This window comes from Capra hircus, chromosome 7, assembly GCF_001704415.2.
Source record: "Capra hircus breed San Clemente chromosome 7, ASM170441v1, whole genome shotgun sequence".
Classification (NCBI taxonomy): Eukaryota; Metazoa; Chordata; class Mammalia; order Artiodactyla; family Bovidae; genus Capra; species Capra hircus.
Window position 1 is genome coordinate 93,638,348 of NC_030814.1, and position 17,275 is coordinate 93,655,622.

The 17,275-nt window shown below is 53.1% G+C and overlaps 2 protein-coding genes across 7 annotated transcripts in view; one reads left to right on the plus strand and one right to left on the minus strand.

Annotated features, from left to right (window-relative positions):
• The window catches only part of FBN3 (fibrillin 3), a 68,390-nt gene extending 56,650 nt beyond the window's left edge, over positions 1-11,740 (plus strand). The window contains exons 58-64 of the mRNA XM_018051001.1: positions 533-655; positions 827-943; positions 5,041-5,169; positions 5,260-5,379; positions 7,251-7,485; positions 8,032-8,182; positions 10,714-11,740. Of these exons, the coding sequence (XP_017906490.1) occupies positions 533-655; positions 827-943; positions 5,041-5,169; positions 5,260-5,379; positions 7,251-7,485; positions 8,032-8,182; positions 10,714-11,046 (1,208 nt within the window). The 3' untranslated portion in view covers positions 11,047-11,740. The remainder of the gene's footprint in view (positions 1-532; positions 656-826; positions 944-5,040; positions 5,170-5,259; positions 5,380-7,250; positions 7,486-8,031; positions 8,183-10,713) is intronic.
• Positions 13,461-16,981, minus strand: CCL25 (C-C motif chemokine ligand 25). 6 transcript variants are annotated; one of them, XM_005682418.3, is made up of 6 exons: positions 16,875-16,980; positions 16,596-16,713; positions 14,786-14,903; positions 14,560-14,696; positions 14,110-14,229; positions 13,461-13,858 (listed from the first exon to the last, which is right to left on the minus strand). In XM_005682418.3, exons 2-6 carry the CDS (start codon positions 16,666-16,668, stop codon positions 13,851-13,853), a joined length of 456 nt encoding a protein of 151 aa, XP_005682475.1. In that variant the 5' UTR covers positions 16,669-16,713; positions 16,875-16,980; the 3' UTR covers positions 13,461-13,850. The 6 variants fall into 6 exon arrangements, with proteins under 6 accessions (XP_005682475.1, XP_005682474.1, XP_013820652.1 ...); XM_005682417.3 differs by having other exon boundaries at positions 13,461-13,861; positions 16,875-16,978; XM_013965198.2 differs by having other exon boundaries at positions 13,461-13,861; positions 16,596-16,979.

Here is a 17,275-nt window from a genome sequence, read left to right on the forward strand (position 1 = left end):
GTGAGCCCTGCGCCCCTCCCCGAGCCTCTCCTTATAGCACCTGGCACACACTTACATGAGAAAACCAAGTCCAGAAAGCAAAGCAGCTTTGTTTCTTTCCTCCACTCCACCCTATTTGGGGCATTTTCCTCCTGTTATTTGGTGCATCCTAAGATTTTCAATTACATTGTGTAGCAGGGGTTCATCTAAATCAGGGTCAGCAGACTTCTGCCCAAAGGCTGAATCCGGCCCTCTGCTTGTTTTGTTAATAAAGTTTTATTGTCACACAGCCATGCCTGTTTGTCTTCTCACACTGTGGCTGTTTTTCCTGCTACAAAGGCAGAGTTGAGTAATCGGAATTAAGACCACAAAGCCAAATATATTTACTCTCTGGCTTTTTGCAGAAAACAAATGCTGGTTCCTTGGGTAAGCCCACAGATTCTGGTTGTCTAGGGTCTAGGAAAGAGGCCTCAACTGGGCCTGGGTGGAGACCCCCACCCCTGAGCCCCCAGGAATGTCTGTCTGACCCTCCTGAGTGCTATGTCCCCTCTAGATGTGGATGAGTGCAGCCAGGCCCCCACGCCATGTCCCTTCCTCTGCAAAAACACTGAGGGCAGCTTCCTGTGCGCCTGCCCCCGTGGCTACCTGCTGGAGGAGAATGGCAGGATCTGCCGAGGTGACATCCCTCTTCCCACACCCACGCTCCATGGGGCTCTGTCCCTGTCCTCCCCAGAGGCTCCCCCTCCCGCTGCATGGGGTCAGCTTCCATCTCCAGGGCATCTCCCCTGGGAAGTCCCCAGCCCCGGCAGGCCCTGCCCTGAGCCCACTGGGACCTTCTGTGTCACAGACCTGGACGAGTGCTCCTCCAGGCAGCACAACTGCCAGTTCTTCTGCGTCAACACCATCGGTGCCTTCACCTGCCGCTGCCCCCCCGGCTTCACCCAGCGCCACCAGGCCTGCTTTGGTGAGTTGCCTCAGCCCTCCCTGGCAGCATGACCCCAGCCTTCATCAGATAAGAAGCAGAGGCACAGTGTAAGCCAGATGTCAGGGACACAGGGGTGATCAAAGTCCTTGTTCTGTCGCTGTTTATATCCTGGTGGTGTCTTGGACCTCAGTCTTCTTCCTCGCCCTAGGAACCTAGAAGGCCACCCTCAGGAGTCTCTCTGACCTTGGCCCAGGACACCTACCCTCACCTCTGATCTGCTGAGTCTATCCTTTAGGGCTTCTCCAGGGTGCTCCTAAAAGCCAAGGGGCTTATACAGTCCACACCCATCACTTCTTAGTGTCTTGTGGCCTGGGAGAACCAGATCTCCCCCAAGGGCTGAGCCCGGTCACAGGTGGCTTTGTTTGGGCTCCCATGAACTCAGCTAACAGATACTGAACACCGGTGTACTAAGCAGTGCTCTAGATCAGAAATCAGCAGACTCCAGCCCCCAGGTCAAGCCCAGCCCCCTGCTTGCTTTTGTCAATAAAGTTTTATTGGCACATAGCCATGCCCATTCATTTACATATTGTCTGTGGCTGCTTTTGCTACAACAGCAGAGCCTAGTAGTTGCAACCGGGTAAATGATATTTCCTACCTGGTCCTTTACGGAAGCAGTTTGCTTCATCCTGTTCTAGACCCCGAGGGTACAGGACATGATTCAGTTATACATAGGGTGGTTAAGTCGCTAAGTTGTGTCTGATTCGTTTGTGACCCCATGGATTATAGCCCACCAAGCTCCTCTGTCCATTGAATTTCCCAGGCGAGAGTGCTAGGGTGGGTTGCCATTTCCTTCTGCTGTTTCTGTCCCAACCCAGGGGTTGAACCTGCATCTCCTGCATTGGCAGGTGGCTTCCTTACCACTGAGCCACTGCATGTACACCACATGTGTACGTATACACATATCTATTCTTTTTCGTATCCTTTTCCCATATAGGTTATTACAGAATATTTTAGAGTTCCTTGTGAATCTTTAGTAGGTCCTTGTTGGTTATCTATTTTATTTGTAGTAGGGTGTGTATATTAATCCCAAACTCCTACTAATTCATCCCTCCCCCTCACCTTTACCCCTTCGGTAACCATAAATTTTTTACTGTGTCTGTGAGTCTGTTTCTGTTTTATAAACGAGTTCACATATGTCATCTTTTTAGATTCCATATATAAGTGACATCATATGATACTTGTGTTTCTCAGTCTGGCTTACTTCACTTAGTATGACAATCTCTAGGTCCACTGTGTTGTTGCAAATGGCATTATTTCATTCATTGTAGTATTACTAAGCACAGTCACCATGCTGTACATTACATCCCATGATTTATTTATTTTTAACTGGAAATTTGTTCCTATGACCCCCTTAACGCCTTTCACTCACCCTCCCAAAACCCTTCTCTAACAACCACGAGTTTATTCTCTGCATCTGTGAGCTTGGCTTTCTTATTTTGTATTTAGATTCCATATATAAGTGGTTGGAGAAGGCAATGGCACCCCACTCCAGCACTCTTGCCTGGAAAATCCCATGGACGGAGGAGCCTGGTAGGCTGCAGTCCATGGGGTTGTGAAGAGTCGGACACGACTGAGCGACTTCACTTTCACTTTTCACTTTCATGCATTGGAGAAGGAAATGGCAACCCACTCCAGTGTTCTTGCCTGGAGAATCCCAGGGACGGGGAAGCCTGGTAGGCTGCCGTCCATGGGGTCGCACAGAGTCGGACACGACTGAAGCAACTTAGCAGCAGCAGCAGCAACAGCATATAAGTGGGATCATACAGCATTTGTCTTTCTCTGTCCAACTGATTTCATCTTAGCAAAATACTCACAAGGTCCAACCAACCATGTTATCATGAACAGCAGCATCTCCTTTTTTATAGCTGAATAATATTCCATTGTATGTATATAACACATTTTTCTTTTTTCATCTGTCTTTGGACACTTGGGTTGTTTCAGGTCTTGGCTATTCTGAATAATACTGCAATGATCATGGGGCTGTGGATATCTTTTCGAGTTAGTGTTTTCATTTTCTTTGGATAAACACACCCAGAAGAGGAATCACTAGGAGGCCTGCAATTTTAAAACAGAATTAATGACAAGCCTCATTGAAAGAGGAAATTTGAGCAGAGGTTTGAAGGAGGTGAGCCATGTGCCTATCCGGTAAAGGAGTGAGCATTTCCAGCCATGAAATGTCAGGCATTCCCCTTTCTCTGTTGTTGTTGTTCAGTCGCTTTCCCTCCTTCCTGAGGTGAGCACACTTAACGTGGCATCTGTGTGTGTGCAGCCGTACACATGTGCACACAAAGGCTTGTAAGACCCAATTCCTCCTGTACCCAAGAGAGCTTCTAGGTTCCCACAGGGATGTGCTTGGTGTCGAGAATCTTCATACTCAATGAAGATGTGCTATACCTTCATATATATACATATATATATAGTGGAATATTCATATATGTAGTGGATATTCATACATACATATAGCATCTTCATATATATAGATAGTGGAATATTACTCAGCCATAAAAAAGAATGAAATAATGCCATTTGCAGCAACATGAATGGACCTAGAGACTGTCATGCTAAGTGAAGTCAGACAGAGAAAGGCATATACCATATCACATCACTTAACATGCAGAATCTAAAATATGGCACGAGTGAACCTATCTACAACATAGAAACACTCTCTCAAACATAGAGAACAGATTTGTGGTACCCAAGGAGGATGGGGTGGGGGAGAGATTGATGGGGAGTTTGGGATTAGCAAATGCAAATTTAGTACAGAGAATAGATAAACATCAAGGTCCTACTGTATAGCACAGGGTATTCAATATCCTATAATAAGCCATAATGGAAAAGAATATGAAAAAAATACATATATATATATAACTGAATCACTTTGCTGTATACAAGAAGCTAACACAACATTGTAAATTAACTTCATTTGAATAAGATAAATTGTAAAAAATTTAAAAATAAGGCCTTTCCTGGCAGTCCAGTGCTTCAGACTCTGTGCTTCCACCACAGGAGGTGTGGGCTCAATCCCTGATTGAGGAATTTAAGTTTCCACATGCCACACGGTGTGACCCCCCCAAAAAAAACACCACTTTTTTTAATTGAAAAAATGTTTTAAATAATAAAAGACTCTCCAAACTCAAGGAAGCCCAAATTAGGATTCCCCTAAGAAATGTGTGGTTCATTCTGCATGATCCTGGTCCCAGCACAATTTGCCACTGTGGGTCATGACCACCACGGCAGTGTTGCCTGGTAACTAGGTTGTCTTGGCTCAGGCTGCCATGGCTTAAAAAACAAGCCATATATAAGCAAGACATATATTGCTGGCTCTGGAAGCTGGAAATCTGAGATTAAGATCCGGTTGTGGTGAGGCTCTTCCTGGCTTCCTTCCCCCTTCCTCACACGAGGAGAGAGAGAACAGGAGTAATCTCTCTGATGTCCCTTACACGGGCACAAATCCCATCTTGAGGGCCCCACCCTCATGACCTTATCTAACCCTAATCACCACCCAAAGGTCTCGCCTTCTAATACCATCACTCTAGGGGGTAGGGTTTCAACATGGGGATTTGGTGGTGGTGGTGGAGGTGGGTGGGAACCCACACACATTCAGTCCATGACTCTGGCTGATATCCCACAATTTTCAGGTTTCCAAGAGGACAGGGTGCAGTGGTTACCCCAGGTTATTTTCCCAGAGAAGGAAAGGGGTCTTTGTTAATTTTATGTTGAGAACTGTCCCAGTGCTTCATGTGATTAGGTTAATTTAATTCTTATAAACACAGTGAGGTAGATATTACCATCTCTACACTAGAGCTGGTAAAGCTGAGGCATGGAGAGGGTAAGTCAGTTGCCCTAAGTCACACAGCGTTGAGGTGGTAGAGTCAGACGAAGTCCCATTTGTGTGTGATCTCAACTGTTTGTGACATTTCTGTGAAGTGGGCACTGTTCTGGATCTCCTTTCACAGTGGGGGAAACTGAGGCCTCAGAGAGGTTAAGGTGTGTCTGGAACAGTTGATCAGGTGGTAGGCCCGGCAGCATGGTGCCCCTACCACCAGGTAGCCCTGCCTCTTCTCTGTCCTCTGCAGACAATGACGAGTGCTTGGCCCAGCCTGGCCCATGTGGTACCCGTGGGCGCTGCCACAATGCCCCAGGCAGCTTCAGCTGTGAGTGCTATCAAGGCTTCACCCTGGACAGCTCCGGTCATGGCTGCAAAGGTAGAACTGGGCTTGGATGAGGTCTGGGTCCTTGGGGGTGGCCCTGGGGGCTGCCTGGCCAGCCTCTTGTCCTCTTTCTCCATCTTATAGACGTGGATGAATGCAATGGGCCTCATCGCTGCAAGCATGGCTGTCAGAATGAGCTGGGGGGCTATCGCTGCAGCTGCCCCCAGGGCTTCACGCCACATTCCCAGTGGAGCCAGTGTGTAGGTGAGTGGGGGTGGGGGCGGCTGGGAGGAAGCTGACCCCTGACCAGAATCTGTCCAAACTTGGTGACTGGGAACCACTCCCAGGGCAGGATGCTGTGATAAGCAAAACTACCTAAAGATCTGATGGGCTGGCCTAGAAGTTAGTTGAGTTCCCTGCTGCTGGGAGGCTAAGAAGTCAGGGGTCTGCAGAGCCAGTGTGTCAGAGTGGTAGTCATTTCTCAGGGAGTGATAATCTGGAGAGCTTAGCGGAGAGTCTGAGATGCACCTATGATCACTGAGAGTGTGCTGGGATTGATTAGTGATGTCTGCCGTGGATGCGGCAATGGAAATGGGTGTGTGTCTGCTCCATCTTTTGTCCTGCCTGTTGCAGACGCCCTGAGTTTGAGGGCCTAGTCTTCTGCCTTCCCTCCAGCCTTCCTCACTGCACACTGTTCTTTGCTGCTCCTGATGACAGCATCATCCTCAGCTCTCCTCTTCTTTCTCCCCTGCAGTCTAGCCTTCACATTCTACCCAGGTGGGGACCACTCTCCCGTGACCTCTCCATCACCTTTCCTTGGCCTTTGCCTTCCACCTCCTCTGCTCTGGGTATCACTGTCTGCCGCTCCCGGACTCTCCATCCACTGTGACTCGGCTTTCTCTGTCCTGCCATTACCTCCAGCACTGCCTTCTCTCTGGCTTCTCCTCCTGCCCCTCCTGGTGGGTCCTCAGCTAAGTTCTCCACCTTTTGCCCTGTCTCATGTGTTTGCTGTCCCCTGGGAGCCCACAGGTCGCCACCTCATTGGCCAGTCCCCATTTCTCAGCCTGTCTCCTGCTCTGCATACTTACTCATCCATTCCTTTGGCAATGGTTTGCCCAGGACCTGCCTTATTCAGGCCCTGTGGATGCAGAAGTGAGCTGAGATCAGACTCCATTGCTGCCCACTTGTTGTCCAGTCTCGAAGGGGAGACAGGGATCAATTATGTCAGTGGTTCTCAACCAGGTGCCATTTTGAAGTGTCTTGGAGATACTTTTGATGGTCACAACTGGGCGCTGGGTGCTTCTGGCTTTTAGTGGGTGGACGGCCCCCCAAACAGAGAATGAAATGGCCTCAAACGACAGTAGTGCCAAGGGGGGAAATCTTGTTCTAAGAACATCCCACCATTTAGGAATTCCTGGGAAGTTTTTTGGTTTGGGGTTTTTTTTTTTTTTTTTTCTCTTTTTCCAGCCACACTGCACAGCATTTGGGATTTTAATTCCCCAACCAGAGATCAAACTCATGCCCCTGTAGTGGAAGCATAGAGTTTTAACCACCAGTCCACCAGGAAGTCCCTAGGATTCCTGGGAAGTTTTGAGAAATGCTTCAAAGGAGAATCATGGGATCTGGAGAGGGGAGATGAAGTATAGAGGCCAACAAACCTAGTCCAAGGACTCACAGGGAGCTTGATGGAGGCTTTTTTAAAAAAAAGCTTTATTTATGTATTTATGGCTACGATGGGTCTTCATTGCTGTGCAGGCTTTTCTCTAGTTGCAATGAGTGGATTCTCGTTGCAGTGGCTTCTCTTGTTGCAGAGCATGGGCTCAGTAGTGGCAGTTCTGGGGCCCTAGAGCACATAGGCTCAGTAGTTGTGGCACACGGGTTTAGTTGCTCAGCCATATATGGGATCTTCCTGGATCAGGGATCGAACCTGTATCCCCTGCACTGGCAGGCAAATTATTTACCACTGACCCACCAGGGAAGCCCCCGATGGAGGTTTTGACCTTGGTCTTGGGCTTGAAGAAGGAGCTGGAGTTGCTTCATGGGGACGGGAGCAATGCAAATGGAGGGCTCAGGAGATACAAAGGTGGCCCCCCTGCCCCCCACCTCCTGCCCTCTCTCCCCCTCCCCATCCACAGATGAGAATGAGTGTGTCCTGTCACCCTCGGCCTGCGGCAGTGCCTCCTGCCACAACACGCTGGGCGGCTTCCGCTGCGTCTGCCCCTCGGGCTTTGACTTTGACCAGGCCCTCGGAGGCTGCCAGGACGTGGATGAGTGTGCAGCTCGGAGGGGCCCCTGCAGCTACAGCTGTGCCAACACCCCCGGTGGCTTCCTGTGCGGCTGCCCTCGAGGCTACTTCCGGGCTGGGCAAGGGTGAGGGGCTTCAGTGGCGTGAACCCAGAGGCCCCCATACCCCGGGAGTGCACACACGCTCGTGGGCCCACATGCAGGCATGTATATACATGTATGCTGAGAAATGGGGCAGAGGCCCAACAACACCTGTGGATGTGCATACGCAAGCTCACAGCCCACTGTAGTGTGTCACTGTCCTACACACCTTCATGTGCTCAGTGCTAATATACTTGAGTGTGCATAGGGCTCACACCTATGCCTGGGAACCCTTGCGCATTCCTGTATCCCAGTGTGTGTGTGTGCAAGCCCATGTTGACAGGGTGCACGCAGGCTCACACACACACACGGGTACACTCGGGTGTATATCCACACCTGTGCGTGCATGCAGGTTCACACCCATACCCATGTAAGTCACGGGATGCACACCCACATGTAGGTGCATGCAAAGCCACACTGGCACACTCATCCTCATCCCCATGGGCAGTGTGGCTCCAAACGGAGTGTTGGGGGTGGGGTGGCTGGGGAGGTCCCACCAGCCTGACTCACCTGCCCCCTGTCCTGGCCCAGGCACTGTGTCTCTGGCCTGGGCTTCAGCCCCGGATCTCAGGATGCCCCAGATGAGGCGGAGCCGCTCTCGCCTGAAGCCTGCTATGAATGCAAGATCAACGGCCAGCCCTCTCGTGACCGGCCACGGCGTAGTGCCCATAGGGACAACCAGGTGCCACGGGGGGTGTGCTGGGCATGGGGAGCAGCCAGGGGAGAAATGAGGAGCACAGACTCCAGGTCACAGCTGTCCCCTGTGTCCTGGTACCTGCCTGCATCTCCCTGTACTTTCCCAGCCCGAGGATTCCCCTTGGGAACTCTCTGGGTACAGAGGCCCCCCAAACACCCCAACTTGCTCCCAGTGACAAGTCAGACCTCTCCCACACAGACCCTAGATATGATGCCTCCCGGGGATCCTTTCCATGGCACTTGGATGCAGGAGAAATGCCTTGAGCCCCCAAACCTGCCTATGCCCTGGGACTTGTCACCTGTCACCTCCTGGCTGGGACAGCCCTCTCTCACAATCCCTCTGGGTTTAGGCACCAATAACCCTCAAAACAGCCAGCTTAACCCCTTCTTCCCTCCCCCTGGTTCAGACCCTCTGCCTCTGCACCTCTTTCCAGTACCCATGATGCTCCTGGAACTATGCCCAGGCCTCCTGAACCCTCCTTGTCTCTGGAAATTGCAAGAGTCTCTCCCCTCTTCCCCACTACACTCTCAAGAACAGCAGAGCAGTTCTGCAGTTTAGCCCCTCTGTCCCCTGGGGCCCCTCCAGCTGTGGCCGTGACCTCACCAGGGCCTTGTGTAGGGAGGATGTTATTGTCACAGATTCAGCTTGCTTGCCCTTGACCTGAACAGTCCCTGAGGCCACTTCTGGCCAGTCTTGCCACCATCCCCCTAAGGCGTCTGAAAGCTAAGCATGTGTTGAGCACCTGCTGGATGCATGTGCTGCTCTAAGCACTTCCTTTGCTCTTCTTTCCCTTCTAGTTGTTGTTTTCCCCTTTCTGGGAAAAACCCATGTGGGTATGTGCCCAGGAGGCCTGGGTGTAGTTCCAGGAGCATCATGGGTACTGGAAAGAGGTGCAGAGGCAGAGGGTCTGAACAAGGGGGAGGGAAGAAGGGGTTAAGCTGACTGTTTTGAGGGTTATTGGTGCTTAAACCCAGAGGGACTCTGAGAGAGGGCTGTCCCAGCCAGGAGGTGACAGGCAACAAGAGCATTTGTTGCCATTATTTTTGTAAGCTTCACAGGGATAAGGCCCAGTGTCTCAGGTTTGCCACTGTTTCACCAGCCCTTGGAACTCAGCAAGAGTGGCTGGAGTGGTTGTCAGGGCTTCTAGGCTGGACCCCAAGCAGGCTGGGGCTTGTGGTTTTGCCTGCAATACCCATGGACTTCCAGCAGGTGTCACTAAGAGTGCATGTCTAGCAGCACTCCTGATGAAGGGCTAAATCTCTGGAACTGAAAGGGGGGGGCGGGGGGGGGCGGGGGGGGGCGGGGGGGGGAAGGGAGGCACGGACAGGAATAGCTTTCACTTTCAGGCCACAGCAAAACACCCCCATCAGCATGTAAATTAGGCAGAACAAACAGCTCTGCCCAGAGCAAAGGAGACGAAAACACAGATAACCTCCTGTGAGATTGGACTCATCACCCAGCCAGGGTCAGCCTGCCATTGAGGTTTGCTGGCTTATTCAGGGGTCCTGTCTGGCTGCCAGGGCCAGGAAGCATTCAGAGGAACTTAGATAAAGAGGGTTTTGTCATCTGCACACAGCGGGGCTCTCAGAGAGCCCAGATGCAGGAAGTGCAGCGGGCCTCCGGAACTGGAGCGATATTGGGCAGCTCCTCTGTCTGGCTCCTCTGTGTCTCTGTCCCTGTGTGTCTGGGGCTGGCTCTTGCTGCAATGCCCATGGTCATAACTCTAGCCGCCCCAGACCACCTTTGAGTGACCTTAGCGTTTTGGGGCCTGATGCCATCTGACTGCCTCCCAATCTGGGTTGTTGTTCAATTGTCAAATTGTATCTGACTCCCTACAACCCCATGAACTGCAGCGTGCCAGGCTTCCCTGTCCTTCACTATCTCCCGGAGTTTGCTCAAACTCATGTCCATTGAGTCAGTGATGCCATCCAACTATCATCTGTCGTACTCTTCTTCTTCTGCCCTCAATCTTTCCCAACATCAGAGTCTTTTCCAATGAGTTGGCTCTTCACATCAGGTGGCCAAAGTATTGGAGCTTCAGCTTCAGCATCAGTTCTTCCAATGAGTATTCATGGGTTGATTTCCCTTAGGATTGACTGGTTTGATCTCCTTGCAGTTCAAGGGATTCTCAGAGTCTTTTTCAGCACCACAGTTGGAAAGCATCAATTCTTTGGTCTGGGTGTCTGATGGGAAATCCTCTATTTCTTCCATCCAGACTGGCAGGGATCCAAGTAAGGTCCCTTGGTCGAAACAAGGGATCTGAAGTCAGCCTGCCTCCCCCTCTTTGATTTCTACCTGGGAACCAGCCTCCACCTTCACCTTCTGTTTACAGCCCAAGCTGACCACTGGCCTTGTGGGTGGAGGGCTAGACAGGAGTCAAGGGCATTGAGTGGTCTGTTTTTTACTCCACTTTAGAGATTGGCTGAAAATCTCCTCTTGGCCCCTTGCCTCCCCCATACCCTCACATTCTGATTTCTCCGAGCCCCTGCCATCATCCACCTGGTCTTTCTCCCCAGGCGAGCCTGGCCAGCCTTGACACAGAGGCTCCGCTGACCTTGGGACTGAACCTCTCCTGTCTGGGCCAGGCCCAGCACATCCTAGAGCTGAGGCCAGCGCTGGAGAGCCTGGGGGGCCGCGTTCGCTACGTCATTGCCCGCGGCAACGAAAGAGGCTTCTTCCGCATGCATCACCTTCATGGTCTCAGCTCCCTGCAGCTGGGGCGCCGGAAGCCAGGGCCTGGCACCTACCAGCTGGAGGTTGTGAGTGTGGCCGAGCCCTGGGGCACCCAGCCAGAGGGGCAGCCTGGGGGCCGAGCCTTGCGGCTGAAGGTGCAGTTGCAGCTGCTGTAATTCCGGGGGTTCCCGCACCTCCCACCTGGCCCCGGGCAACCCCTGCAGCCTGATTTTCAGACTCACCACCTGGGCACTGCTCCACCCCTGCCTCCTTCCATGGGGTTTTGGGGAAACTGATGTCACTCTGTTTGCTATGACCCACCCCTGCCCCAGAAGACCCTAATGACCAGCCCTGGACTCGATGGACCCCTGGGTCCCCATGTGGTCCTCCTCTCCAGAGGTGGGAGATTTGGAAGGCGGGAGGGTTCGATCCCCTGCAGCAATGGCTGACCAGGTGGAACCCCAAAACTCAGGAAGAGTGAAGTGTTATCCTCTGACCTCAAGCAAGCCCAGCCTCTACCGGAGGGACCCTGACACTTTCCTGGAGACAGCTGGCAGCCGGAGCTGCTTGCCCCCTCCACTTCTACAGCCAGGGTCCAGGAGGGCCCTGGGTTTCACTGTGTCTGGTCAATCTCAGGCTGAAACTTCTGCACTACAGGGGGGACTGGCCCCCAGGGGGTCGGGAGGACATGGGAATGGGTGGTTGGGGCGGGCCTAGGGCTTGTCCCTTCCAGCAGAAGAGCCCGTGGGGCCCCAGCCCAATCACTGATGTGCAACCATGTTCTCATCCCCGCGGGGAACTGGGCTAAGGTTCTGAGGATACTTTCATATCAGAAGCAGAGACAACAATAAAGTTATTTTGGGTTAAGTATGTCCCTTGGCAAGTTCTGGCAGTAGAGGCTGTTCTTGGCAGGGCCAGGCAGGGCTTACGAGGGGGGGACCAGGAGGGCAGCAGCTTTGGGAAGCATGAGCTTCTACCCTGGGTTCCGAGGAGGAAGGGTGTAGGTGAGATGGGTGAAGACCAATGCTGCGTCTTGGGGCATCGTCCCAGGGTGCAGGTAGATTCTGCCAACTTCAGACCCAGGAGTTTTGACACAAAGTCAGGCTGCAGTGCTAACCACTGATTCCCTCGTGGGTTTACCATCACTGATAATAATAACTCATGAGCTCAGATGACATACTATACTAGGCACCATTCCAAGTATTTTACAATTACTGACCCATTCGGTCCTTCTTACTGAGTCCAAGCTCCCGCACTGCTTGCTGCACGACAGGCCGATAAATCGGGAGATGAGTTGTTGGGGCAAAGAATAGCGACTTTATTCGGAGAGCCAGCAAACTGAGAAGATGGTGGACTTGTGCCCCAAAGGAATGTCTTGCCTGAGTTGAATCCAGGCTTCTTTTATACTAAAAGGGAAGGTGTGAAGTCCAACCAATTTCCTGGTTCCCGTCAGCCTCCAGAGGGGAGGGGACATGTTAATTTCTTCCTTCCTGCAGTCATTCACAGATGGGCCTGGCCTGGATGCCTCCTGTAAGCTAATCGAAGGTATTTTAGGTTTGTGCTCATTACCTGGGAAGCAACATTCCCAGAGACGGGCCATTATGTATAATTTAAGCTTATAGGCAACATCCCTTTACTGATTAACTTGAAATAGGATACAAAATGTTCTTCCCTGTTACATTTATAACCCCGTGGAATAAATACTGTTACTCTCATCCTCATTTTACAGATAGGAAAACTGAAGCTAAGAGAGATTAAGCAACCTGACCAAGGCAACACCAAGGTGCAGATAGAAGAACCGAGTTCAAAGTCAGGGAACCATGACTGGTTGGGCTGGATCTACTGAATTTGATGGCCAAGCTCAATGAACTCATCGTGTTAAAGTTAAGCTTGTGCAGGTGCTTTGATGTGTAACAAACAATAGCATATTTAGTCCCCATGAACATGTATGAGGCAGGCAGTGTTACCACCTCTGTTTGGGAAACCAAAGCTTCGGGAGTTTGGAACCTGCTCTGGGCACCCACACAGTGTAGTGGGACTGCGACATTCCACTGAGTCTGCACCTTGGCCCCCAACCACTTATTGTCCTCTAGGGATGGTATATTTGGGTCTCATCTGGAACATTCTCAGTCACGGTGGAAATGGAGGCCACACAGTTGGGTGGCTCAAGTCTGGGTGAGAGACCCAGGACCCCAGTATGTGGCTCTGCCTTCTGCAGAGTGGTCACTACTGCCTGGCTACAGGGCTCTGTACTTATTCCAGTCCTGGCCCACCTGACTTATCAGGAGCCTCTGGGTCCCATCAGAGCATGCAGAGAACTTCTCTGTCCGTCACCCAGTCTCACTACAGCCCAGGGATCTGGGCAGAGCAAGCATGGTGACCCCAGTGATGAGAAAGGAAGAAAGGGTGATCTGCTCAAGGCTGCCACTGGGAAGCACAAGGCTGGACTCATACAGAGCCTGCAGCCACTCATACAAGTGCTTGGCCCTCACAGCCTAAGAGCACAGATCCTGTGGTCAGAGGGCATCGTGTGGGTTTCAACACAGGCTAGAGGTTCGCACCCCATAATGAAAGGTGACGGAGACAAGCATGGTGTCCCAACAGTTTATTTAAAAGTTTTAGAAGCACGTCCTGGGAGAGAACTGAAGCTCTGCAAGGACCCAGAGGGATGCGGGTAGGTGTGTCTGCAGGCAGGCAACGATTGCGATGGTTCTTTCCAAGAATGGTTACCCAGGCAGGCGTGACTCTGGTGTCTGGAGCAGGCGTGGAGCTTGAAGTAACAGGGCTCCCTGGTTCCCGTCGCTGGAGGAACAGGAGGTGGCAGGGGTGACAGGGAGGGACCCAGCGCAGCCTCAGGTACAGGGGTTGAGATTTGCCCTGAAGGACAGAGTGGCTGGGGCAGTCAAGGCCGCAGAGTGATGACTGTGGCAGAGAGAGGTCCAGCCCATCTTGTGTGGGTAGATCCTGGAGTAGTGTGGGCTCATGGTCCTGCTGGAGGGATCAGGGGGGTTGGCAGGTGAGGAGGACTGGAGTGGAGTGAGGGGGCCCTGCAGCTTTTGGTTCACATGCCTGGCATTTCTCTGGACAGGGGCAGGGTAATGATCAGCCCCCTAGGTCCCGCCCATGTGAACCTGTGAGGCTGATCTGAGAGCCCTCATTCCTCTGCAGCACTGATGGGGTGGAGTTGGGGGTGGGACGGGGGCACAAGGGGAGGGGTGATCATGTGACCGAGAGTCAACCTGGATTAGCAGTTGACAGGAGGGAAGTTTTCCTCTTGCTGTTTCTGGTGGGGCCGCTAAACCTCGACAATGGAAGTGTTGAGGTTCCAGAGCTCAATTTCCTCACCCCAGAGTGAGGGCCTGTCAGAAGGCAAGAGAAATAGAAAAAGAGTGCCACCTATATCTTTTGAGCACCTGGATCCACCCAAACCTGAAGCCTCATGTTGACTGGCTATTTGGGCCAATGAGTTTCCTATTTTCTTGAATTTTCCATCTCTAGCTATTTGAAAGTGTACTGACTTAACACACTGCACATTCCTTCAGCCTCCCACTCACCCACCCCTGGCTCTCCTTGGGGTGGAGGCAGCTGTCAGGGACTTGGCTGTTGTCCCCTCCTTCAAGGGTTGAGAAGTTCAGGGGCCACAGCTGGGAGGATGGACTTCTTAGATGCTGGCCTGGGGTCTCACCCACCTTGGAAGTTTCTCCAGGTGCTGGGGTGGTGGTTTAACTGGCTCTTTTTCCGGGCATCCAAAATCTTCATCCCAGCCTGAACCCACATGGCCCCTGGCCTCCCACACACCATCTTGTTTCTCTGGGGTAAGAAGAATCTGCAGGGATGGGGATGCCCAGGTGAGGATGTAAGTGGAGAGGAAAGTTGTGTGACAGCCCCCACCGACTCCCACACGGTCCCACTCACATCACAGCAGGCAGGTTGCAGCTCCCGCTCACGTCCTGGCGATAGTAACTATGGGCCTTTCGCAGCCAGGACAGCCTGACTCGGTGGTGGTAGGCCAAGCAGCAGTCCTCAAAGGCACCTGCGACCACACAGCCGCCCACAGTCTCAAGTCTGAGCACGTGCACGTACGGCCGCGCACGCACTGTGCAGGGCCGTCCACAGACATGGCACCTACGCGCATGTGCGGCTACCTATGCGCCCTGCGGTTTCGCAGGTGCCCTGCTGGGATGTCCCCACTGAGCTGTGCGGCCGCGCATGCGCTCTGCAGGGATGCCCACAGACGTAGCTATCCGCGTGCACACACTGCAACCCTTCTAGGCACTGTGGAGGCCCAGGGACAGCGTAGACAGTGAGGTGGCTGCTGGGCTCATCTTTGGCCCTTGACAAAGGGACAGCTGGCAGGAGTTGGAGAGGGCCCCACAGGCCCCAGCTGGGAAGGGTCCAAGACCACGAAATAAATCGACCATTTCCACTCCTGCTCTGGTGCAGAGGGCAAGGAGTGGGTGCAATGCCCTGAGAAGGGGAGGGGGCACTGTTGGAGGTGGAGGTGCTGGTGCCAGAAGTATCAGGGAGGGTGAGAGGGTGGGATGAGCAAAGGATGAATTAATATGGAGACAGTGCTAGGCCTTCAGGGTCCTCTGGGATCCATCCCTCTGCCAATCCCTGCCTCCAGGGGCCACATCTGACTTCTGGGAGGGGCTCGGGGAGGACTTGAAGGCTCCCTCTATCCCCACCTTGACCAGAAAGCAGGGAGCAGTGGAGTTAGACGGATGGTGTTGCAGCACCAGGCAGGAAGCTCCCTGGGGCTGGGGGCAACCCTGCCCCCAGGATCAAAGGGCCCAGTTTGGGCCTGGCTCCTGAAATGGGCCTCTTATTAGAGGACAATGAGAACGAGGCCCAGCCCCATCCTGGGCAAAGGCTAAGGTCTGCTGGGGTAGGGCTAGGGCCTCTCAGATCTAATGAGGGGCAGGTGGGGCAGGTGGGTGGGGCCATGGGGCTTCCACTTGGCCAGGGGTTCTGCTTGGCTACCTGCTGGGGCTCAGCTGCCTCCTCAGGCCCACAGAGATGGAGAAAACAGTGGCAAAGCTGAGGGACACTTGGGGGGGGGCATTCGGAATGAACTTTGGTCCCCAATATCCTCAAGTGCTTATTCTCGGGAGAGGAGGAGAGGAATTCCCCGTTAATAGCAGTAGTGGTTATCATAGCAGCTGCCAGGCACTGGGCCAGGAGTATCCAACTGGATCCTCATGTCCCATCTCTGCAGTGGGAATTTGGAACCTCACTTGGCAGATGAAAAAACTCGGGGTCATAAAGGCCAGACCACACAGGTAGCCTGGGTGGGGGAAGCCAAGATGGAGACCCATTTTCATTGGGCTCCCAGGTTCTGATCTCAACGCCCCCTTACCCCTAGGGGCTTTGCAGGCTCAGGTCACTGCAATGTGTCCTGGGCGGTAAGCAGCCGTGCTGCCGTCTGTTCCCCATAGTTCCTGGGTTGGCTGGAGTTTGGAGGGATGCCTTGGGTCGTGGACTGTGGGGGAGGCACCCAGGGGCTCTGGAAGGAGAGGCTGAGGACCATCACCCCCAAGCAAATGCACAAATGCTGCGAGTTTTTGCATGCCTGGTGGGGGAGCTGTCCATCAGAGAATGGATTCAGTGCTGATGGGATCAGGGGAGGTTTCTGGAGGAGGGGAGAAGCACATTGGTAGCAGGAGGCACAGGAAAGATGGGGAGACGGAACTCCAGAGAGGGGAGGGATGAACTGAGACAGTACCTTGAGCGTGGACAGTGGGAGCCCAGGCAACCGTGAAGCAGGCCACCAGGCAGACCAGGAGCCATGGATTCATAGTGCAGGCTGGTCCTCCCCCTCTGGCACCTACCTTGAGGATTAACTGGAGAGAGCAGGTGGGTGGATGATGAGGACCCAACATGAACAGCGGCAGGCACTGGGAGCACCCCCATCTCAAGCCAGGCCCCCCTGCAAGGGAGGCAGGTGGCATGGGATGGGGACAAGTGCTGCAGGGACCTACTGCCGATCTCGGGGAGGACTCACCAAAGCCTATGGGGTCCCTGGAGCTGGCGCCTGCTGGAGTGGACCTGAGCTCTCCTGCCTGCCAGGCCAGCAGGCTTCACCCTTTATAGACGGAACCCCACCCTTCCGCTCCGCCCTCCCTCCTCCTCCCTGTCTCCCCTCCCACTCCACCTCCTGGCTTCTCCCTCCAGCCCTGCCCTCCTCTCTTCTCTCCGTTTTTTCTGTCTCTTCTCTCCAATGTCATGATGTACTTGGCGGAAGTTGGGGGCCAGGGGCAAAAGTATCCAAATCAAAGAAATGGGCAGGAAACGATACCTTCAACTAACTGCTTGGATGGGGGTGAGAGGTGGACGGGTGCAGGTGGACAGACCCAGCCTTGACCTTAACCAGCCCCCTTGAAGCTTCGCCTTCTCCCCTCCAAG

Coding starts and splice junctions, on each gene's coding strand:
- CCL25 (XM_013965198.2), bottom strand. CDS start 16,821: ATGCCACCTGCCTCCCTTGCAGGGGGGCCTGGCTTGAGATGGGGGTGC. Junction 14,697..14,785: donor TGCAACCTGCCTGCTGTGAT/GTGAGTGGGACC, acceptor CCATCCCTGCAG/ATTCTTCTTACCCCAGAGAA. Junction 14,230..14,559: donor CACCTGGAGAAACTTCCAAG/GTGGGTGAGACC, acceptor GCCTTCTGACAG/GCCCTCACTCTGGGGTGAGG.